At 42.2% G+C, this 25052-nt stretch overlaps 1 protein-coding gene across 1 annotated transcript in view; it reads left to right on the plus strand.

Moving 5' to 3' along the window:
* The first annotated feature begins 406 nt into the window (after nt 1-406).
* LOC127447867 (thrombospondin-type laminin G domain and EAR repeat-containing protein-like) overlaps nt 407-25052 on the plus strand; it is a 28220-nt gene continuing 3574 nt past the window's right edge. Inside the window, exons 1-9 of the mRNA XM_051710021.1 lie at nt 407-488; nt 9278-9498; nt 9591-9817; nt 10004-10094; nt 10211-10367; nt 14637-14768; nt 14879-15111; nt 16319-16508; nt 18902-19134. Coding sequence (XP_051565981.1) covers nt 407-488; nt 9278-9498; nt 9591-9817; nt 10004-10094; nt 10211-10367; nt 14637-14768; nt 14879-15111; nt 16319-16508; nt 18902-19134 — 1566 coding nt within the window. The remainder of the gene's footprint in view (nt 489-9277; nt 9499-9590; nt 9818-10003; nt 10095-10210; nt 10368-14636; nt 14769-14878; nt 15112-16318; nt 16509-18901; nt 19135-25052) is intronic.

Below are 25052 nucleotides of genomic sequence, written 5' to 3' on the forward strand. Positions count from 1 at the left end.
TTTCAAGGAGGAAGTTCTTCAGAGTTTGTAGCAAGATGTCATGGAGTTGTCATAGACTCTTTTGATCAAGAGAAGTTGGGATTTTAATAATGCATTTTGTAAAATGATTTTTGTTAAATAACCAGTGATTATATGTGAATTCTGATGGCCATTAAAATGGGAACAGAATATTAGATGACAACATCAGTATTAATCTGGATGCCTTTACTGAAGTTTAATTAGGACCTTCATTTTCAAGTGACACCTCAACACTTTCCTGGACATCCTCACGTCATCTCAGAGTGTTCTGGATTTTCACTGCTGAGGTTATTGTATTTTAACCTGTTTGAGGCATCTGGATGGAAGTATGGTCACTGGACTTTGAGAATCAGTGTGTGTGAATGGAGCTGAAAGAGTGGAGACCCTGATGTCGGAGCTGCCGCTTTTGGCCTGTGTGCTCCTCTCCTGGATCATCACCTGCCAATCTGGGCCATGGGGACCTTGCACAGGTGCGTGAAATCACATACCTATATGCAAGATTACTTAATTCTATGGAAGGATAATAAATGGGAAAAATTTGATTAACTTCAGATTATCAGATTTATTTGTTTATTTTGTCTACAACAGTTAACATGCTGCCCCACAAAGCCCAACATAGTAAAAGCACACCAACAGTGAATCTGAGAAAAAAAGGCTTCAAAGTTTGTACAGTCAAATATAGATTACAAAATAGTCTAACTCTGTTTTCTCTAAATCTGAGCATGGATGAGTCAAATCTATCTGTCACAAGACAGATCATTGTCTGAGAGACCCAATATCGGTCACAACTCAATTGAGCCAAATTGTATTGTTAATGCGTTTTGTCTTAGCAGGGCAGTATGGTTCAGTCTTATCCTATTTACAGCTTGTCCCTCTTATGTCAGTTGTTAAAGACACTATTGAGTCATGTCATGCTTTGTAATTATTATCAGATTTTCTACCAAACTGCCATAGGACTATGGGCTTTACGTTCAGTAAACCATTAAAACAAACTAAATACAGGCAGATGTTATATCAATCAGAAGAATTAATTGAGGGGGGAAGAGATAACAAGCATGCTCATTTATTTCAAACTCAAACATATGTCAGTTCTAATTCGATATTGACGTACAGGAGTTGTAGATCTTTTGAAATGGATAAGTTGGACTGAACAGTGAAGGAAAAGCAACCAACAAGTGTAAAAAGCATCTCAGATGGATATGTCATGAAGTTGTTTAAGAGAAGTGTGCAGTGCTGTAATCTAGGCAAAGGGTGGCTTTTTTGAAGAAGTGAAAATATAAGTTCCCTATCTGTCACTTACTCGAAGTTGTGTCGATGTAGTGACACTAGGGGTCACTCTTGGGAGCCCGAAACACCACTGGTCTTTGAACAAAGGCCAATGAAAATTGGCGAGTGGTGTTTGGATACCACTCCCCCGAACATACGGGTATAAAAGGAGCTGGTATGCAACCACTCATTCAGATTTTCTCTTCGGAGCCGAACGGTCGATGCTCACTGAGCTGAATTCCCACGGCTGTTCATTCACCTCTGCTGGATCTGACGGCGTATTTCAGTGGCTTCTCCCCCCTCTGCACTGGTGCACTGCAGAGAACGCCACTGGGCGCTTCGGCAGAAATAAAAGAGTATATTCTAAAAAAGAGCATATTTCTCTAAAAGAGCGGCACACACGGAACGTCTTTTTAAAGACGCGTCTTTTTAAAGATGCCTTTCCGTTTGTGTGTTATTCCTGGTTGCGGTCGTTATCTCTCACCTTCTGACGGTCACGATCGCTGTCTTTCGTGTCGGGGCGTAGCCCAAACGGAGACAGCATTTGTGGATGGATCATGTACTCATTGCGAGAACATGACCATGGCAACGATGCAGTCGCGGCTTGCCTTCGTAAGAAAGCAAGCCACCCCAGCAGCTCCCTGCCTCGGTCCTTCTACCCACGGGTATGAGGCCAGCGTGGCTAGCACTGGGGGCGATTTGGGGGCCCCAATGGGACCACCTCTGCCGGGTATCCCCCCATGGACCTCCCATTCCCCAGCGTGCCCGTCTGCCCCGATTGGGCTTCCGGATGAGTCCGCCGGCTCGTCTCACGGAGATTTCAACTTCTTGTTCGGAGCCTGCGAAGGTGATGAGCTCTCGAGCGCAGCATCGGAGAGCGGGCTCATCCAATCGGACGCGGAAGCCTCAGCTGGGCTCCCCCCCTCAGGTACGGTCGCACAGTCACAGGTTGATGTGGAGATGATGGACATGCTTTCCCGGCAGCCATGATCGTCGGGCTAGAGTGGAACCCTCCACTCTCCCCTGAACCCTTGCGGCTCGATGATTGGTTCCTGAGCTCGCTGAACTGCTCACAGCCATGCCCTGCCCCAGTTTCTTTCTTCCCAGAAGTGCACGAGGAGCTGATAAGGTCGTGGGAGGCACCTTTTACTGCCTGGTCCCGATCTTTTAGCTCCCCCACCCTCACTACCCTCTATGGTGGGGCGGCCAAGAGCTATTCGGTGATCCGCCCGGTGGATAAGGCGCTCGCAGTGCACCTATGCCTGCAGAGCGCCGCCACCTGGCGTGGGCACCCAAAGCTCCCATCAAAGGCCTGTAGGTTACGTTGTCCCTGACGGCCAAAGCCTACGATGCTGCTGGACAAGCCGCCTCCACCCTGCACGCCGTGGCTCTCCTGCATGTCCACCAAGCCAAGGCGCTAAAGGAACTGCATGAGGGTAGTTCTGCCCCATGATTGATGCAGGAGCTGCGCTCGGCAACCGACCTCACCCTCCGGGCGACGAAGGTCACGGCGTGGTCTCTCAGGCAGGCAATGTCCACCTTGGTGGTCCAGGAGCACCACCTTTGGCTCAACCTGGTCGAGATGGGAGAGGCTGACAAGGCACGAAAAGGCGCCCCCATTTCCCAGTTTGGCCTGTTCAGCGACACCGTCGAGGACTTTGCCCATCAGTTCTCGGCGGTGAAGCTGCAGACGGAGGCTATCCGGCACATCCTGCCCCGGCGTGGCTCAAGATCCCGCATCCCGTCTGCTCGTTGCCAAGGGCGTCCCCCTGCGGTGACTGCACCGGCTCCGCCACAGCCCGCCCCTGTGGCCTGGCCCCGGTGTGCAGCCCACCGCAGGAAGCAGACACCACCCATCTCACGGACGGCCGCCAAGAACCCACGAAAAGCTTCGAAGCACCCCTGAGACGGGCGACCCAGGGACAACGAAACCCGCTGCTCTGGAGCTGGTAAGCAGACCACTCCATCCCCCGGTGGAAGGCTGGGAGGAGAATCTTTTGTTTGCTTTTCATTTAATTTCGCCGCATGCCCAAGTGGCTGCGGTACCCAAGAGTTCAGCAAAAGAGCGGTTTCCTTGTTCCCTGGGTCACATACAGTGGTCGTCATCACGACCACCATCCACCATTCCATTTTGGCAGGTTTGGCGCTCCAGCGTCGGTCTCCCCACCCCTGCGCGCCCAGCTGTGGCAAGGACAGGCCTCTTCCTCCCCCATCCCAGGCTGTTCCGGGGGTGGTCACAAGGAGCCAGGTAAGTGCTTCAATGTCCCTGAACTCAGCACGGCCACGAAACGGCGTGGCACCTCAGGCTCCGCCCTGCCGCGAGGCCCCACCCGCCGGTACGTCCGATGAGATTGTCCCCTTGGTCCCCCTCGCCCGGAGCTTGGACGCGTGAGTTGCACTTTCCAACCCATCGCGATGGCTGGTCCGGACTGTCCGACTCGGCTACGCGATTCAGTTCGCCAGGTGTCCGCCCAGGTTCAGCGGTGTCCACTTCACTTCGGTGAAGGGCGAGAACACTGCTACCTTGCACGCGGAAATTGCTACCCTCCTACGGAAGGGTGCGATAGAGCCTGTCCCTCTGGCCGAGATGAAGAAGGGGTTTTACAGCCCCTACTTCATTGTACTGAAGAAAGGCGGTGGGTTGTGGCCACTCTTGGACCTGCAAGTACTGAACCGGGCTTTACACAGACTCCCGTTCAAGATGCTGACGCAAAAGCACATTCTAGCGAGCATCCGGCATCAAGATTGGTTCATGGCGGTAGACCCTTCCTGCGGTTTGCATTCAAGGGTTGGGTGTATCAGTTCAAGTTCCTCCCTTTCGGCCTGTCCTTGTCCCCTCATGTCTTCACGAAGGTCGCAGAGGCAGCCCTTGCCCCGTTAAGGGAAGTGGGCATTCGCATCCTCAACAATCTCGACGATTGGCTAATCCTAGCTCACTCTCGGGATGTGTTGTGTGTACACAGGGACCTGGTGCTCTCGCAGCTCAGCTGACTAGGGCTTCGGGTCAACTGGGGAAAGAGCAAGCTCCTCTCGGTTCAGAGCATCTCTTTTCTCAGCTTGGAGTTGGACTCAGTCTCGATGACGGCGCACCTCATGAACAAGCGCGCACAGTCAGTGCTGACCTGTTTGAAGGCGTTCAGACAGAAGACAGCGGTTCCACTGAAACTGTTTCAGAGGTTCCTGTGGCATATGGCATCCTCAGCGGTGACCACTCAGCTCGTGTTGATGCATATGAGACCGCTTCAGCACTGGCTCCAGACTCGAATCCAGAGATGGGCATGGCACCGTGGGACACAGCGTGTGGCCATCACGCCGGTCTGTCACCGCCTCTTCAGCCCTTGGACCGACCTCACCTCACCTCATGCCTGCCCATTTCTATGGGCAGGCATTCCCCTAGAGCAGGTCTCCAGGCGCATCGTGGTTACGATATAAACGGGCTGGGCCACTGTATGCAATGGGCACACAGCTGCCGGCTCCTGGACAGGCCTGCGGCTGCGTTGGCACATCAACTGCCTCGAGTTATTGGCAATTCTGCTTATCCTGTGGAGGTTTCGGCCGTTGATCCAGGGCAAGCATGTGTTAGTTTGGACAGACAACACGGCAACAGTGGCATACATCAACCGCCAAGGCGGTTTACGCTTCCGTTGTATGTCACAACTCGCCCGCCATCTCCTTCTCTGGAGTCAGCAGCACCTCAAGTCGCTGCGAGCCACTAACATCCCGGGCGATCTCAACACTGCAGTGACCTGTCATGACAGGTTACCCTCAGGGGAGAGTGGAGACTCCACCCTCAGGTGGTCCAGCTGATTTGGAGTCAATTCGGGCAAGCACAGGTAGACCAGTTTGCTTCCCAAGAATCCTCCCACTGCCTGCTCTGGTACGCCCTGACCGAGGCACCTCTCAGTATAGACATGCTGGCACACAGCTGGCCCCCTGGACTATGCAAATATGCATTTCCCCCAGTGAGCCTACTTGCACAGACCCTGTGCAAGGTCAGGGAGGACAAGGAGCAGGTCTTCCTGGTAGCACCCTACTGGCCCACCCAGATGTGGTTCTCGGACCTCACACTCCTCGCGACAGCCCCCCCTCCGGGAATTCCCCTGAGGAAGGACCTTCTTTCTCAGGGGCGGGGCACCATCTGGCACCTGTGACCTAACCTCTAGAATCTCCATGTCTGGCCCCTGGATGGGACATGGAAGACTTAAGTGGCCTACCACCCACGGTGGTAGACACAATCACTCAGGCTAGGGCCCCTTCTATGAGGTGCCTGGATGCCTTGAAGTGGCATCTGTTCGCTAAGTGGTGTTCTTCCCGATGTGAAGACCCCCAGAGATGCGCAGTTGGATCGGTGCTTTCCTTCCTGCAGGAGAGGTTGGAAGGGCAGCTGTCCCCCTCCACCTTGAAGGTGTATGTAGCCGCTATAGCGGCACACCACGACACAGTGGACGATAAGTCCTTAGGGAAGCACAACCTGATCATCAGTTTCCTGAGAGGCACCAGGAGGTTGAATCCCTTCAGGCCGTGCCTCATTCCCTCATGGGACCTCTCTGTAGTTCTTCAGGGTCTACGGAGAGCCCCCTTTGAGCCCCTGCAGTCAGCTGAGCTTAAGGCACTCTCTTTAAAGACTGCCCTCCTGACTGCGCTTACTTCCATCAAGAGGGTAGGAGACCTGCAAGCGTTCTCTGTCAGCAAAACGTGCCTGGAGTTCAGTCCGAGCTACTCTCACGTGATTCTGAGACCCCGACCGGGCTATGTGCCCAAGGTTCCCATGACCCCTTTTAGGGATCAGATGGTTAAACTGCAAGCACTGCCCCAGGAGGAGGCAGACCCAGCCCTGACGTTGCTGTGTCCAGTGCGAGCTTTACGCATCTATTTGGATCGCACGCAGAGCTTTAGAGTCTCTGAGCAGCTCTTTGTCTGCTTTGGTGGACAGCAGAAAGGAAGTGCTGTCTCCAAGCAGATGATCTCCCACTGGGTCATTGACGCCATAACAATGGCATATCATGCCCAGGACGTGCCACCCCCGGCAGGGCTACGAGCCCATTCTACCAGGAGTGTGGCAGCCTCCTGGGCCTTGACCAGTGGCACCTCGCTAACAGACATTTGCAGAGCAGCGGGCTGGGCAACACCCAACGCCTTTGCGAGGTTCTACAATCTCCGGGTGGAACCAGTTTCATCCCGTGTAGTGGCAGGCACAAGCAGGTAAGTCCGGGACAGCTGGCCAGGTGTATCACTTGCGCATAGCGCCTTTCACCTCCCCTGAGCTGAAGATGTATGCTGTTGACTCCCAGTAGTGTTAACAAACTGTGTTCCCTGGATGACTTCCTCCGAGCCCTGTGGCAGACGAGTTTGCAGAGAAACTCGCTGCCAGCTCAGTACATGTGCTAACTAAGCCCTGTACTGGGGTAGGTGCTCCGCATGTGTTGGTTCCCCATAGGTAACCCCATGCAACGTATATCTTCTGCTAATTCGTTTCCCTGTTGGTAAACTGCGTCTTCCTTGGCCAGAGACCCCTCTGCCCCAGTCACCATGTTTGTAGAAACTCCTCCCCCGTAGGGTAGGACCTACCATGGGACTTCTCCACATAACATACTTCCCACAAGGCTCGGCAAGACCATGTGACGTATTTCCACTCAAAATGTCATGAAAAAGCCAAAAATTATTAATAAATAAAAACTGTCATCCTGGTTACTTGCGTAACCTCCGTTCCCTGATGGAGGGAACGAGACATTGTGTCCCTCCTGCCACAACGCTGGACTACCCGCTAAAATGGCCGGGACCTTGTCTCGGCTCCTCAGCACAAAACCTGAATGAGTGGTTACATACCAGCTCCTTTTATACCCGTATGTTCGGGGGAGTGGTATGCATATACCACTCGCCAATTTTCATTGGCTTTTTTCAAAGACCAGAGGTGTTTCGTGCTCCCAAGAGTGACCCCTAGTGTCACTACATCGACACAACTTCTCGTTCCCTCCATCAGGGAACGGAGGTTACGCAAGTAACCAGGATGATAGTTTTTATTTATTAATAATTTTTGGCTTTTTCATGACATAATTCCCATTTTGTGTTATTTAATAGTTTTGATAATTGCTATTATTTTGAAGTATGGTAATCCATAAAAATGATGAATGAATAGGTGTGTCTAACCCTTTGGCTGTGTGCAAGAAAGTACAGATTAGATGTGGTTGACAGGTGCTGATGTATAACACTTGTAAAAACACAGTGGTTTCATCTGAAAGCAGTCATGCACAAAAGAATGACAATTATGGACCATTTCTGAAATATGTTTAACTGTACACTGTTTGTAGCAACTGTTGACTTAAATGTCCTCATCAAACTTCACTTGCTGGCCTTCTGGAAGGCATCTTGTCTTTCTGCATTTATTATGCTGAAATGGTTGATCCCAATGACTCTAACCATAGGCTAAATGATAGAGAAAATCACAGTGGTCATGGCCAACAGCTACAGCAAACCAACACCTTTCAAGTTGTCATAGTCCTGTGCTATGCAGACACTCTTTCCTTCAAATCATCCAATAGAATAACAACAATACAGGTAAAGTGGGACAGCTGGTAGAACTTAATAATCTATCATGTGTATATTCTTCCATTATTAAAAATCAGCATTATCTTAATCCTAAACTTGTATGGGATGACATTGATGTAGCAACTTGGATCATATTTTAAAAACAATAGAATGACAAATTATCAGAAAGTGTCCCACTTTACCTTTCCTCAGGAGAAACTGCTCAAACCATGAATCCAAACTGTTCAAAAGAAGAAAATGTAAATATTAATGCCAAAGTGTGAAAATTGAAAATTTTTACTACCATTCATCACTTAGCCATTGCTTTTAATACAAAATAAATAAATAATAAATAAAAAAAACACTTGGACAGAGCACCTGATATGTCATATACAGTATTTGACAGAATCCAAATGGTTATCATAAAATATCAAACCAGAATTTTATTGCATTTATTCACAAGATTTAAAATCATATGGAACAGGAATAGATGTTACTGTTAATTACTAGTAACTTTCTCTGTAACCCCTCTGGGGATATTTTCTGTAGCTGTCGCCTATTTAAGAGGGCAGAGATAAACCTAGTCACCACACACTGCTTTTTTGTGTATCAGGAGATACCCACACAAACTGACTTTTCCCATCAATGCATTTCAGTCATATCATCCCATATTGTGATGCTCATGTAATGCTGACATGCAGGTGCTCAATTGTGGAAAGTATTCAATGTTTAATATTAATGTCATTGTTGGTTTAGCCACTAACAAGATTTGCAAGGACAGAATTACAAATTCATGCACAAACCTGTTCAGGCACTCAGTTTTATTAACAACATATATTGTATACCTTTATCCTATAGAATATTCTATCCCTTAGAAAGAAAAAAAAAGATAAGGTCTTTGACAGCTTTTTACGACAGTATTGCAATTTTGGCCTTAAATGGTGAACAGCATTCACTTATCATATAAAATATTAATGAATTCTGAGTTTTGATTAACATTCTAGAAATATGAGTTCTGAGAGCCACAAAGCATCTCATGCTTTATTATGTTACATCGCAGATCTACTGAATAAAGATGTCTCACAAGCATACATCTTAGTGTCTGTGCCAACGCACTAAAAACACTCTAAATTGGATATGTGAATGTGAGATATTTTGAAAAGGACTGTTTGCTTTCCAAAATGTGCCTTTGCTTTGCTGAAGTCTTTGAAATATGATCCATAAAGTGTTCTTTGCTCTTACCATTTACCTCTTTGATCAAAACACAACAACAGCACTTGCCCTTTGAACATGAATCCTTCCTTGATACATAAAGATAGGTGCTTGAATTTTTGGCTCAAATTAATATGTTGATTACTTGTACTAAACAAGTGAACAACAAAGTGTAGATCTATCCAATATGGGTCAAAGTTTCAGTTTTTGTTTTCACCTCATAACATAGTTTAGCTTTTTGAATATGTTTTCACAGATTTGTTACCATTAGACCTCATGTCCCAGGTGCTTCCTGCAGCTGGGAAAGCGCAGAATGGGATCCGTATGGTCCAGTCCAGGGGTGCTCGTGGATTCCAGTTTTCTGGATCTCCACAACTTTTCAGCTTCCCTGCATCTCAGCTGTTTATTAATTGTAATTTTTTTCCTGCTGAATTCTCCATCATTGTCACACTGAAAATCCCTAAAATGACTCCTGAGGTGAGAGATTGGTTGAAATGTAGTTTCTGAACATCAAAGATTCCTCAGAGGTCTCTTCCTTCAAATTTCAGTCTTTTCTCTTTGATCTGTAGAAGAGTGAATATATATTCACACTGCTGGATGGAGATTCAGATGAGCTGCTCCTCGGCTTGCGGCTGTCCCAAAACAAGCTCCACATCCTGCATAAGGGCCAGGGCAGCAGGAAACGCATCACTTTTAAGGCAGTCGGCCTGGCTGACAACTGTTGGCACACTGTTGTCTTGGCAGTGACTGGACACTACACAATTCTCACTGTAGACTGTGGCATACCCCTCAACCTGTAAGACTCTTTTGGGAATACACGGTTAATGTCAGGTTGTATTCTTCTAAATGATATATCATCCAAAATGACTTGAATATTTTCATCCTCTCTTTGTTCAATATGGGTTAAGTGTTGAGATATATGATGAGAAACTCAACTGCCCTTGTGTTGCGTAAACTTGTCCCCCCTTTGTTTCAATCACAGAGTGCTTGATAGCCCCTTCCCTGATGATCTTGATACAGCTGGCTCAACATTCTTCATTGCTAGTAGAAGAAGATGGAACAGCTTGTTTTCTGTATAAATGTCATTATGAGAGTTTCAACATTTTACTGTATTTACATTTACAATGTACTTGTACTAGTTGGATGTTCTAAATCTAACAGTTCTTTCCACTCACTCTATTACTTGCAGGGGCTGATGCGTCAGCTGGTTCTGCTACCTGGTTCGGATGCTACCTCACAAATATGCCCCTCATCTGAGCCTCAGCTGTCTGCACTCTCTGTTCCCCAGCCACTCTTACACCTGCCAATCAAATCATCTTCCACTGACCTTCCCCTCCCTCCCTATGGTAAGAAATACATAAAAACATAAACAAAAAAATCATAAACTGCACCCCAATTCACAAACTTACACACTAAAAGTATTGACCTATTCTTCATTGGTGACTGGAAAGTACAAAGACAACCATCTCAAACTCCTTCTCTTCTTTTGCACAAGGGGTTGTGTGCAATATTAGCAACTATTTTAATCTATGTAATTTGTGATATGCTAATCTCAAACACTTTATATATTAATATGATTTATTATAGAATGGATAATGTGAATTGGGACACCGTTATAGACACATGGAAGCCTTGTTCAGTCAGTCTAAAGACCTCAGTCGGGATAGACACCATATTTAATTTGAATACTTTGAAAGGCTGTGCGCTCGACTGTGTGCGAGGCGGAACGGCACACAGAAAAAATCAAATTAAAAATCTCATTTTCATTCCTGTCAATTAAATATGGTACTATTCTGAGTAAGGTCCATTATCCACGAGTCTTCATTCAGTAACTTGATGTTTGGAATCAGATGTAAAGTTATCTGTTTGATGTTCCTTTAAGATTATTCATGCCAGTGTTCAATCACTTAACCTGTAAAAAGGTAGAGGGTAGAAGGTAATCTTGAAATGGTGCAGGTGTTACAGATTGGTTTATGTGTAGCTAATTTACACTAAGGATAGCTTGAAGTATGTAGGAGACTGTCCAATAGGAATGTTGTGTGTATTAGCTGTAAACACAATTCTGTGATTGTATGGGTATGTGAGTAACTCTGTCTCACAGGTCTGTTACTGATCCGCTGACATTGACTGACAGCCTTGTGCTTTGAGTTTCTGGCTCAGAAGAATCGCTGTTTTTGAAAACAGGGTGCGGGCTCACTATTATTTCATTTACTGTGCCTGCTGACAGACATGACACAGGGCAGTGAGAGGCCAAATTTGGTTTATTTTTCCCTTATGTAATGTAGTTTCAAGAGAGATTTCATACTGTTAGGAAAAGTAAATGTTTAACTGTCATTGTTTGTGGCATTAGTTTGTCAAATGTTATCTGCTCCAAACACAAATCTGCCAATTGTGGCTAATTTAATATTTCATAAAAAATCCAGTAAGCAGTGTATAGAGCTGGGATGTGAGTGAAGATGTGGTTAACCCATTTAATCCCACCAGTTACATTTGTGACCAAAATAGTTTGAAATGTATGGGTCTACAAAGAGTCGTTGATGTATTTTACACAGAATTGTCAACTAAAAATTACTGTGTCGATTACATGTGAACATTTTTTCCATGGGTGGAGAAAAAGGTCGCAAGACCAGAGCCATTTAATTCCACTGTGCTCCTCTTAAAAAAACTCATAATACACAAAAAATGTATTTGCTACATACATTATAATGTTTAAAGGGTCTATTATTGATTTATTAATAAGATTGGTCTGGCTTATATAAATCATGTTCACAGGACAAGTAAACATGTAAACAAGCGTGACCAGAGGGAAAGCACAGAAAATCGTTTTTGAAAGTGTGATTGATTGATTCCCAGTAAATATATTTTAAAGTATAAATATAGTATTGTTGCAATAAATAAAACAAAGTTTAATTATCAAGAAATATGCAGTTATTCTTGCTTTATATACAGTATAAAGCAATACTATATATACACACTGTATATTTTACTTTATTATTATTTGCAGTTTCCCATTGGGTTCTGTTAAGAGCTATGCACATTTTCTCTTTTTTTCTTCTTCTTCTTTTTTAGCCCATTTTTAAGATTTACGCAGATTTAATATTTATTTTAAGATTTGAAATGTTATTTTATTTAAAATCACTCAATTCAATTTGATACAATTTTGTTATGAAATCGAAGTGCATAAATCTTACAATTATTTTTGGAGCTTGTAGTTTCACACTGGTTACAAACTTCGTTACAATTATTTTTCATCACAATATATATGTAATAATAATAATAATAATTTTTGGGAAGAACACTTTTTTGGAAGTTATAAGTGCTAAATCTGTTTATAAACTAAAATGTGCACGACGGAACCCCGCAGGACACAGCATCATGAGCACAGCAACTTGCATAAACTGACTTTCTGCCCTGTCACTATACAAGAACTGTAATACTGTGATTTTCTGCATATTTCATTTTATTCTGAAAAGGAGCCGTTCATTCAGGTACGAGGGAACCGTCTGAACACGTTTAACCACTGATCAAACTTCACTTGTTTTTAAAGTAGGCAATGTTTTAACTGTGTCAAACATTAACACAATGTAGTTTGACATATATGTGGGGATATCTAGTTTACTTGTTACTATATGTCTAAAACAAACTTTTTAAAAACCTTAGAAAGATACAATGCCAATAGTGTCGGAAATTAACGGGGACTCAAAAATATCCCGAAATTCAAAATATGGGGACAAAAAATTTCCACGCTACGAGTTCCCGTGTTTCATTTATAATATCTGATATAGTTACAATTGCATACATTGCAATCTTCTTTTGACTTTTCACTGAACATTATTTTTTCCCCACCGTCCGGTTCCTCGCACCATCGCGCGCACAGACAGTCTCTCCGCATTTATCAATCTGCATCAGTTCGGTATTGTAATCTCGCGTTAAATTCCGTAACTGTTCACCACTCTTGTTCAAAATAAACTGTCCTAGCAGGTAACATTCTCGCTCACTGTGCTGTACTGTACTTCCCTGCCCTGTGCTGCTTTTTATCTGTCTGACAAGACTAGAGGCCAAAAGTGCGCAAGGGATGGATGTTATATAAAGAAGGTATGAGAAATCACAAAACATAATGTAACCAAATGCTACAGTCTACTTATATATGTATATAATATCTCAATATGTTACATAACCATAATGTTAATTAAGTCTTTATTATTACAACTGTAATACAATAATACATATACAGAACAACCACTTTTAGTGTTTGAATCAATCATATCTTTCACTGAACACTGTGTGAAATGTTTATTTTTGCCTTATTTTATTCAGTTGACATGTAGGAGTTGATAACAGTTTGCTTAATAATCTTATTCCATATCTGGATAATTGCTGCAACATCATAGAGGATAAATTTCCTCCTCTATGATATTACATAATATTCGTTTTGTACAGTATGTTAACTTAATAGCCAAAATACTTGGACATACGTGAATGAGAATAAACCTGAAATAGGAATGTGTTTCAGTCACAATGCACATTATGTAGTTTACAGATGATTTAGAGACATTTAGAATGTTACAAATGGCTATTTCTATTTAAATAAATGTATTCTTAATATGTTCTGTCCAAGAATCCTCTTGCAGCAATGCAGGTCTTTGGCATTTAGAAGCTGCTAGTTTAGGACCTGAGGAGACTGTTTCTCAAACTAGACTGTGATTTAGTTGTCTTTTTGTTGTGCATCTGGGCCGTCCACTTCCTTCTGTATCCTGGTTAGAGATTCTTTTTTCAAAACAGCAATGCATGAATAGCTTTCATCTCTCTAAAACAATAGACTTTAGGAGAAAATAGAATTTCAGGAGAAATGTGTTTCTTTTTGCCTATTTTTAAAACCAAAATTTGACTCGCAAGTGTAAAGCAACTTGTAAGAACTCAATACTTCAGCAAATGGGGAAAACCCCCACTGTATTGTGATTTCCGCATGGCAGTGCAACCATTTTCAATTGTTCTAATAATAAGAACATTTTCTTGTGTACCAAATTAGCACTTTAGAATGTTTTTTGTAAGGAATAGGTGACACGGTATATGTTTGCCATCACGGGCTAAGAAAAAAAATGGAATAAATACCACAGACAATTATTTCAAACCATAATAATAATTGCAATTAATGATTTTGGCAGTATTTTTGATCAATTTAATGTATTCTTGGTGAAAGGAAGTTTCTTTCAAGAACAAAAACATCTTTGTGTTCTAGAAAATGGAAGTGTATATACTATATATATATATAATATAATTTTTATAAAGTAACTTGTAACGCAATTACTTGAGTAGATTTTCAGCAAGCTACTTATTTATTCTTACTTGAGTCATAATATTTCTGAGTACTTGTACTCAAGTTAATTATTTCTTCAGTAGCAGTACTTTTACTTAAGTAAAACAAAATCTGTACTCTTTCCACCACTGTTTAGATTTCATCAGTTTCTCCAACTGGCAAGTCCAATGCTTAAATCCTTAAAACTAAACATCCTACCATCCTCCTGTAGAAGCTGTTTATATATTGCTCATCAACATATTATTCATCCAGTTAGCAGAATATCTGACATTGAAAAATATCTGTTTATTTTGAACAGAGGCAGAGGTTCGGGTGACAGCAGGTGTAAGTCCTCCTTGTGGATTCTCGGAGGAGGGCCAGCTGTGGTTCAACACCTTGCAGGGAGGCCTGCTTCTCTGTGATGGAATCATGTGGCTCACTATGCTGCAAGGTGATGAGTGATATGAGCTACACACTGCGATCTGTAACTGTAAAAGCTAACAGCACATCTGCAATTTGTAGTTTGAAGTATCCGACCGTATCACCATTGCACCTTTACAGTGAAAGAGAGGCTGGACTATGTGGAGGATCACCAGGATTTATTCACCAACTCTGAGACATTTGACATTGAAGTTTTCCAGATCCCTTCTGTAGGGCTCTTCATTGCAACCGCCAACCGTGATTCCAGCCTCGGGTCGGGAATATACAAATGGACAGATGGGAAGTTTGAACGATATCAGAATATCAGCACCTATGATGCACAAGCATGGCAATACTTCACAGTGGGCAAAAAGGTGAGCATCTGCACTTCTGTCCTCTGTTACCATCATGTTAACCTTCATGTTCTGTTGAGACTGACTGTACTTTCTTTATGTTTGGAGTCCCAGAGACCCCAAGTGAAAGACCCTGTGTGAAAACAATAGCAGAAATTTTGAAATTAACCTCTACGTTCTCTTTAAATTCTTTTAACGTGTACCTTTGACCCAATCAAAACCCTGCAGGCACATATTATTGAAGGTTTAACCTGTCTGCTGTATTACAAAGTTGTGTGCACTTTTTAGAAATGTGACCACATTTGATATAATTAAAAAAACCATTTGTTTGAGGTTAATTAGACCAGCATAAAAACACATTATTATACACAAAAAATACAATTAAAAAAATACTTTCGCAACCAAAACTGCTGAAAAAGTGGGCGTGCACTGTTTGCTCTATTGCAGAATCATCTAGCCTTCTACAAGTTGTCATCTCTCAGCATGCTGATTAGGATCTAAATGAAAAGTTTTTATATTGATGGAGCTGCCAACTCAAACAGGTGCTGGGCTATTCTGAAACTTGTCAGAAGATGGAGAGTTGTACAGAATGTATGTTTGCCCTGAGCAGGTCTCATCCCCAGCAGTCCTTTTCACATTAGAGTGGTTTTTGATGTGGTTTCTACAGCGGGAGAGGGGGTGGAGAACTGGCTCTCAAGTTTTAATGTTGTAAATCACATGTGCATAATAACAGAAATTAATTTTGTCTGATGCTGTATCCAAAATTGACAGCAGGCACCTCCTGTTTCTCTTCACTGTAACTTAGTACATAATTACAGTCAAGAAAGCCATATGGTGGTCTATTATTACCTGCCGAGCAATTATCTGTATGTGTTTCTTCTTGAAAATCATAAAATAGCATAAAATAAAATTATGATTCATGTTGAATTTAAAGGGAAATAGAAGGGGAAACAATAATAACTATGCCAGTGGCTAGTTATTCAAAGATAAATTAATGAGCTGTAAGCAACACTACACAATTCATTAACTGCTGCCCATCAGCACAGTTCTTTTCTTTGGCTTTGAAATCAGTGATAATTAAAGCCCTGTAAAGATGCAGAAAATACCTCAAATGAAAAAGTGCAAACTCATTACATTTTAATTCTATTTTTCTCCATAGTCCCCTTTAATTCACTGAAGTTACTGACATGATTTCTTACCACCTGCTAAAACCATTTTCCTGTAACAGAAATTCCTGGTTGTTGCTAACTGCAGAGCTATGGATAATGGGAATCAGGAACAGTCTGTAATATATAAATGGAGTTCAAGGAAGCGGAAGTTTATTCACTATCAGACTCTGAACACATACAATGCTCGAGATTGGGAGGCCTTCCACATTCAAGATGAAGCTTTCCTTGCTGTAGCCAATCATAGGCAAGGTAATGTTTCTCAGAAGAGCTCTGAGATCAATACACAGAATAATTAGAACAACTCATGTTGCGGCTGTTATTGCTCTTTTCACATTGTGTGCCTCCAGATGTTTTGTCTGTTGAACATTAATGGGAGGAAGTTCATTTATATGATTTTTAAAGGAAGTTTAAACATGAATTTCATACAAATCTAAATGTTTTGAGGCACACAATCTAGGACATCTTTTTTTAGGCAAAAAGGGTCTCCCTATTTATGTGGTTAACTTTGATTCTGCACTTTATGGCTTTTTACATACTATACACCTCAGTTTTGAAGTTCTTACATATGCCTCTGGCATTGATCAAAGCTGAAAAGCAAGCATAAAAACCTTTGCATAGGACTTCACAACCATACATGTCACTTCCTTTCACCTGCACCTGTGGGAACTCATCCAAATGGAGCCACCTCTGTCCATCCATAAGCTTAATGGGATATGTTTGGGTTAGTGGCTGGTAATTCTCTCTATATAAGGAAAATTCTATATTGAAAACATTTAGACAATTCAAAATATATACCACATGATCTATTTTGTATTGAAAGAATTCATGTAGTCTTAAGGTCCCAAATATATATATATATATATATATATATATATATATATATATATATATATATATATACACACACACACACACACACACACACACACACACACACACACACACACACAGTATATAGTTGTAAGTCAGACATATAGTTTACATACACCTTAGCCAAATACATTTAAACTCAGTTTTTCACAATTCCTGACATTTAATCGTAGAAAACTTTCACTGTCTTAGGTCAGTTAGGATCACTACTTTATTTTAAGAATGTGAAATGTCAGAATAATAGAAGAGAGAATGATTTATTTCAGCTTTCATCACATTCCCAGTGGGTCAGAAGTTTGTATACACTTTGTTAGTATTTGGTAGCATTGCCTTTAAATTGTTTAACTTGGGTCAAACGTTTTGGGTAGCCTTCCACAAGCTTCTCACAATAAGTTGCTGGAATTTTAGCCCATTCCTCCAGACAGAACTGGTGGAACTGGCCAGGTTTGTAGGCCTCCTTGCTCGCACATGCTTTTTCAGTTCTGGCCACACATTTTCTATCTGATTGAGGTCAGGGCTTTGGGATGGCCACTCCAATACCTTGACTTTGTTGTCCTTAAGCCATTTTGCCACAACTTTGGAGGTGTGCTTGGGGTCATTGTCCATTTGGAAGACCCATTTGCGACTGAGCTTTAACTTCCTGGCTGATGTTTTGAGATGTTGCTTCAATATATCACATAATTTTCCTTCGTCATGATGCCATCTATTTTGTGAAGTGCACCAGTCCCTTCTGCAGCAAAGCATCCCCACAACATGATGCTGCCACCCCCATGCTTCACGGTTGGGATGGTGTTCTTCAGCTTGCAAGCCTCACCCTTTTTCCTCTGAACATATCAATGGCCATTATGGCCAAACAGTTACATTTTTGTTTCATCAGACCAGTGGACATTTCTCCAGATGTAAGATCTTTGTCCCCATGTGCACTTGCAAACTGTAGTCTGGCTTTTTTTGGCAGTTTTGGAGCAGTGGCTTCTTCCTTGCTGAGCAGCCTTTCAGGTTATATCGATATAGGACTCGTTTTACTGTGGATATAGATACTTGTCTACATGTTTCTTCCAGCATCTTCACAAGGTCCTTTGCTGTTGTTCTGGGATTGGTTTGCACTTTTCACACCAAACTATGTTCATCTCTGTGAGACAGAATGCGTCTCCTTCTTGAGTGGTATGATGGCTGTGTGGTCCCATGGTGTTAATACTTGCGTACTATTGTTTGTACAGATGAACGTGGTACCTTAAGGCATTTGGAAATTGCTCCCAAGGATGAACCAGACATGTGGAGGTCCACAATTTTTTTTCTGAGGTCTTGGCTGATTTCTTTTGATTTTCCCATAATGTCAAACAAAGAGGCTCTGAGTTTGAAATTAGGCCTTAAAATACATCCCCAGGTACACCTCCAATTGACTCCAATTAGCCTATCAGAAGCTAATTGGCTAATTGCCTAAAGCCTTGACATAATTTTCTGGAATTTTCCAAGCTGCTTAAAGGCACAGTTAACTTAGTGTATGTAAACTTCTGACCCACTGGAATTGTAATATAGTCAATTAAATGTGAAACAATCTGTCTGTAAACAATTGTTGAAAAAAGTACTTGTGTCATGCACAAAGTAGATGTCCTAAACGACTTACCAAAACTATAGTTTGTTAATATGAAATCTGTGAAGTGGTTAAAAAAATTAGTTTTAATGACTTCAACCTAAGTGTATGTAAACTTCTTACTTCAACTGATATCTATCTATCTATCTATCTATCTATCTATCTTCTTTTTTTTCTACAGGGGAGAGGAATCACAATATTGATAGTGTAATCTACAAGTGGAATCCAGTTACCCAGTTTTTTGAGGTCAATCAAACAATCCAAACATCGGGTGCTTATGATTGGGAGTTCTTCATGACGGGCCCATATAACTTCCTTGTGGTCGCAAACACCTTCAATGGAAGATCGACAGTCATCTATTCTACCATCTATATCTGGCTGGGAGGGATGTTTCAGCCTTACCAGTCCATTAAAGTAAGTGGAAATAAATGCATGTGTATCATTTAAATGATGACACTGATGACATTACATTATCTTAATGAAATGTCATAATGAAAACATCAAGAAAAATGGCACATCCTTTGACGTGTGATGCCATGCGAAGGGCAGACGTGTGAGAGACAACTCTGCGCACTTTGCTAATTTTTAAAATTATTTTCATGATATAATCCGGTGAAATTCGATACACCCAGTTACACATTTACTGTTTGAGGTAAACATGGCAAAGAAGTCAAAATCCTTGGGCTCTGGAGACATTAAAAGACACTTACGGGTTCAAGATGAAAGCCCAGACAGGTCTGTGGACCGGGGACTCGATTTGGATGGTGCGGCGGGAGAAGGAATCCAGCATCAACTGTCCAACATTCCGGTGATGTTGACGAAGGTACTTGTGGACTTGGAGGATCTCGCTGTAATATGTCGATCGATTACGGCGATGAAAAAAAATTCTCTGAGCTAGTCACAAGAGTGACAGATGTTGAAAAACGAATCGATTATTTGTAGTCATCAGAGAGGGAATTAGCCGCTAATCCACCCGCGACCAAAGTTGATTTGGAACGTGTTCTTCAAAAGCTTGAAGATCTTGAGAATATAAGCCACATGAATAACATTCAAATTGTTAGAATTCCTGAGCATGATGAGGGCAGAGATATGGTGAAATTCCTAGACGAGCTTTTCCCGAGTCTGCTCGATATAACAGGCCACAAGCTGGAAATCGAGCGAGCTCACAGAGTCCCAGCTCACAGATCTGCTGAGGGAGGAAGGCCCCGATAGATTCTGGCCAAATTTTTGAAATAATCCGATAAATATCTCGTGTTGCGCCAGGCGAGGAGCAAAGGAAAGCTTTCTTGGAAGAATTACAATATTTTCTTGTTCCCGGACTTTGCGAACTCGACAAGAGAGAAACGCGATCAGTTTAGGGAATGCAAGAAATTCTTACATCAGCGGGAGATCACTTTTGCTCTGATGTTTCCAGCCAGACTGAGAATAAACACCAAGGATGGCAGCAAAGTATTTACATGTCCCAATCAGGCAATGTCTTTTATTGAAATAATGGGTGAGTAACCATTGGGTGTTTTTCTTGTGAGTGGATTGACTCACTGTACATACTCTGGCTTTCGGAGGAAGCTGGGCACCATTTTTGTTTCCTTTTGCGTTGGCTCCGCCGAGTGGTTGGAGTATGTTTTGTTTTGTGGATTGACACTTTTCCTTAAAGAAACATTTGCACTGACGAAAGTTCACTTTTACAATGAACGGATGACCGCAAAATACCTACATGCCCACACAAAGGATGTCTTTTATAAAGTTGGCGGTCTGTGTAAATCATGGGATATACTTTAATGTGGCCTCCGAGTGATTTGACTCTTGACCATCCGATGCGTGTTTCGTTTCCTTTTGTGCTGGTTCCGCCTAGCGGTTGGAGCTTGTTTTGTTAAATAACACTACTTCGGGACTGTTATGGATGAATCTGTCAGTTCCTTGTGCTAATGCCTCCTGTTGGCTGGAGTATGATTTGTGGAGTATTTTCGTGGGACATTGGAACGATTATGTCATCTGCTGCACTCATCAGCTGGCTCACTGAAGATTTGTTTGTCTGACCGAGGAAACTGAACGGCTTTATACTGGAATTTGTTTTGTGAAGAAACACACCTTCGAGACAGTTCTGTGAATGAATCTACACGTTCGTTGTGTTTATTCTGCCTATTGGCTGGGGTTTGTTTTACAAAATATTTGATGTTATGTAATTTTGCCTTACAAATTTGTGAGGCAAAATTGAGCAATCCGATGGCAAAGTTGTCGCGGGGGCTCTCGTAGCTGTACATGGACTCTTTGAGTTTAAAGGGATTGACGCCGGTTGGCGCTGTCATGCGCGGGGTTAATGCGCACATTTTTCTTTTTTCTGTTTGTTTTGTTCGGGGAGAAGTTCGGGGTTTTATTGTTGCATTAATGGTGAAATGTGGTCTTCATAATTTTGTTTTTGACACACAATTTATTTTTTCTATTATATCAAAATGTCAAATGTTAATATGAGTATACTATCTCTCTCCACGTGGAATGTGAATGGGTTGGGGCACCCCATAAAAAGAAGGAAGGTTATTTATTTTCTTAAACATAAGAAATATGATATAGTGTTTCTTCAAGAAACACATCTTTCCCCGCAGGAAGCTGAAAAATTTGGGAAGATATGGGGTAGACATGTTTTCTTTAGTTTTGGCTCAAGTAAGAGCAAGGGAGTCATTATATTTGTAAATAAACATTTACAATTCAAATTTCTCAAACAGTTTAATGATAAATTAGGAAGAGTCATTATTGTTTTAGCAGAAATTCAGGGGCAAAGTCTGATTTTGGCTAATATTTACGCACCTAACGCTGATGATCAGGGCTTTTTTCAGGGGATGTTACAAGCCGCTGGCACCCCTCATGATATAATTTTGGGAGGAGAATTTTTTTTTTAATTTTGGGAGGAGTCCTTGATCATAGTGAAGCAAAAGTGTGTAAGCCCCCTAGAGCAACACTGACGCTTCACAGGATGTGTAAAAATCTTGGTCTTACAGATATTTGGAGACTTTTGAACCCATCTGGTAGAGACTATAAATTTTTTTCATAGATTTGTTTAATTTTTTTTATATCCAAATCCCTAATTTCATCTGTTGTTGATTGCTCAGTTGGAAACATCTTAGTCTCAGATCATGCCCTGGTGAGTTTAGAGGTGTTGCCACATATAGAGAAAAATAAATCATATAGTTGGCACCTTAATGTATCCCTTTTGCAAAATCCTGATTTCCAACAAATGTTAAAGACTGAAATCAGTGTTTATATGGAGACCAAACTGGTCCTCGGTATCCTCTGTGGGCGTGGCTTGGGAGGCACTTAAGGCGGTTCTTAGGGGTCGGATCATACAGTATGCCTCATTCACAAAAAATCCAAAGCACGAGAACTCGTGGAGATGGAAGGAAATATTAAAAGTGCAAAGGCAGAGCTGAAACACCGTATGTCATCTGATGGCCTCAGAGAATTGACTCGATTGAAATATAGATATAATACTATTTTGTTGCGGAAAGTGGAGTTTTGGTTATTCAGGGCAAGACAGTCATACTTTGAGTCAGGGGACAAAGCAGGGAAGCTTTTGGCTAGATATATAAAGCAAAGAGAGTCTTTTTCTACCATTCCCTCAGTGAAATATGCTGGTGGTGAAATCTTTACCTCAGCCATTGATATTAATAATGCCTTTAAAGAATTCTATCTTGATCTTTATAGTTCCACGTCTTCGTCTACTGATGAAGATATTAGAAACGCTGTGGAACCATTAGATCTTCCTAAACTGAAGACTGAGCAAAAAAACACTCTTGATTCTGAGATAACCTTGGAGGAGCTTGACGAGGTAATTAAGTCCCTACCTACTGGCAAGGCTCCGGGGCCAGATGGTTTTGCTGCAGAATTTTTTAGATCTTATGCTACAGAACTGGCTCCACTTTTGTTAGACGTTTATACTGAATCATTAAAGAATGGAAAGCTTCCTCCAACCATGACACAAGCCCGGATCAGTTTGATTCTTAAAAAGGACAAAGATCCAAGCGAGTGTAAAAGTTAACGTCCAATCTCCCTGATCCAACTGGATGTAAAAATTTTGTCAAAAATGTTGACTAACCGATTAAGTAAGGTTATGACATCTCTTATACATATAGATCAGGTGGGGTTTATTAGGGGCCACAGCTCTTCTGATAACATCAGGCGTCTCATCAATATCATGTGGTCAGTAGCGAATGATCAGTCTCTGGTCGCTGCCATCTCACTTGACGCCGAAAAGGTGTTTGATATGGTAGAATGGGATTATCTTTTTAAGATTTTGGAAATGTATGGGTTCGGGAGTACATTTATTGGTTGGATTAAGTTACTTTACAAACACCCTGTAGCAGTGGTACAAACAAATGGATTAATTTCAGATTATTTTACTATGAATAGGGACACTCGGCAGGGTTGCCCTCTTTCCCTATTATTGTTCTGTCTTGCCCTGGAACCATTAGCAGCCGCGATAAGAATAGTATTTTCCAGGGGTGATTGCGGGAGGTGTGGTGCATAAGCTTCTCTTTACACAGATTATATTATATTATTTGTCTCCGACCCCACTAGATCTATGCCTTGCCTCCACAGAATTATTAATTCCTTTTCCAAGTTCTCAGGATACAAAGTCAATTGGTCTAAATCCGAAGCTTTGGCTTTGACAGCGTATTGTCCAGTAACGGCCTTCCAGCTGGGCGCCTTCCAGTGGCCCAAACAGGGCATTAAGTATTTGGGAATTTTTATTCCCAGCAAATTTGTCTGATTTAGTCAGAGTTAATTTTGATCCCTTAATAAAAAGTTTTTCGAATGATGTGGACAGGTGGGCTTCATTACACTTATCGATGATTGGGAAGGTTAATGTAATTAAAATGAACTGTATTCCAAAATTCAACTACCTGTTACAATCTCTCCCTATAGATGTCCCCCTCTCTTATTTCAAGCAATTTGATAGCATAGCGAAGTCCTTCATTTGGAATGGTAAGCGTGCCAGGTTAAATTTCAATAAGTTACATAGGCCGATTGACAAAGGTGGGTTAGGCCTACCCAAGATTTTGTTTTATTATTATGCATTCGGTCTCAGACATTTGGCTCATTGGTCACTTTCACCTGAAAAAGCCCCTCCCTGGTTTTGTATTGAAAAGGAAGCTCTTGCCCCTATCTCGCCTCTGCATAGCCTTTCGATCAAATTAATCAGAGAAGTTAAGTCACACCCCGCTATTTTGCATTTACACTCGACAGTGTCGATTTACAGTGTCCAGAGTGTTTAATTCAGATATTTATTAAAATGTAGCCTCGAGCATATGGCAGAACCCTAAACTATGCATTAATAAGTCCCCTTTCTGTTGGTCGGATTGGATTGTGAGGTGGGGGTTAATACACTGGGTGACTTGTATGAGAGTGGAGTATTGAGACCTTTTGAAAATTTGGTTCAAAATTTTGTGATTCCCAGATCTAAATTTTATAAGTATTTACAGCTGCGCCAACTACACTGTTTTTGGGAGTGGTGATTACTGCTTTTAGAAAAGGTCATGAGGCATCAGTGTATTACTCCCTGCTAATTCAGAGTCTGGGGGACAGAGCTTTAAATTCCCTCAAAAGATTATCGGAGGAAGATTTACATTTGGTTTTGGAGGAGGGAGTGTGGGCTAGGTTCTTCAAAACATCAAGTCTGCATCTAGAGATGCAAGGGTGCGCCTTATGCAATTTATGATTCTACATAGATTTTATTGGACCCCTTCTAAATTGTATAGGCTTGGTCTTAAGGACACACCCACCTGCTGGCGATGCCATTTAGAAGATGGAGACACCACCCATGTTTTTTGGGGATGTCGTAAAATACAGGAGTTCTGGTTGAGGGTCCAGAATTTTATGGCCGACGTATTGGGTACTCGGATCTCCTTTTGCCCCAGGCTCTGTATTTTGGGTGACGGGGCGGTCATTGATGTAGGAGATAAGTACATGAAGAATTGGATCCTGGCTGGTGTTATGGTGGGTAGACGGGTTATCCTTAGAGGATGGAAGTCAGCTGGAGCCCCCTCGTTTCGTGAGTGGTGCGAGGAGATAGGCAGGGTGGCAGCTTGGGAAGAGTTGTCATATAGAAGGCTAGGCAACATGAATATGTTCATCAGGAGGTGGGGCAGCTATTTGGCCTTTTTGGAGGGCTCTCAGGGAGGGCCAATGGAGGGAGACGTGTTATTTTAAATGTGTATGTTGTAGCCTTTTTGTTTTTGAATATATACTTAAATTGTATTTGACCACTGGGGTATCTGTTTGTGTTGGGTGGTGGGGTGGGGTGGTTAATGTTCGGGAGGAATAAAAAAAAATATATATAT

The sequence above is a fragment of the Myxocyprinus asiaticus genome, chromosome 11, assembly GCF_019703515.2.
Source record: "Myxocyprinus asiaticus isolate MX2 ecotype Aquarium Trade chromosome 11, UBuf_Myxa_2, whole genome shotgun sequence".
NCBI classification, from domain to species: Eukaryota; Metazoa; Chordata; class Actinopteri; order Cypriniformes; family Catostomidae; genus Myxocyprinus; species Myxocyprinus asiaticus.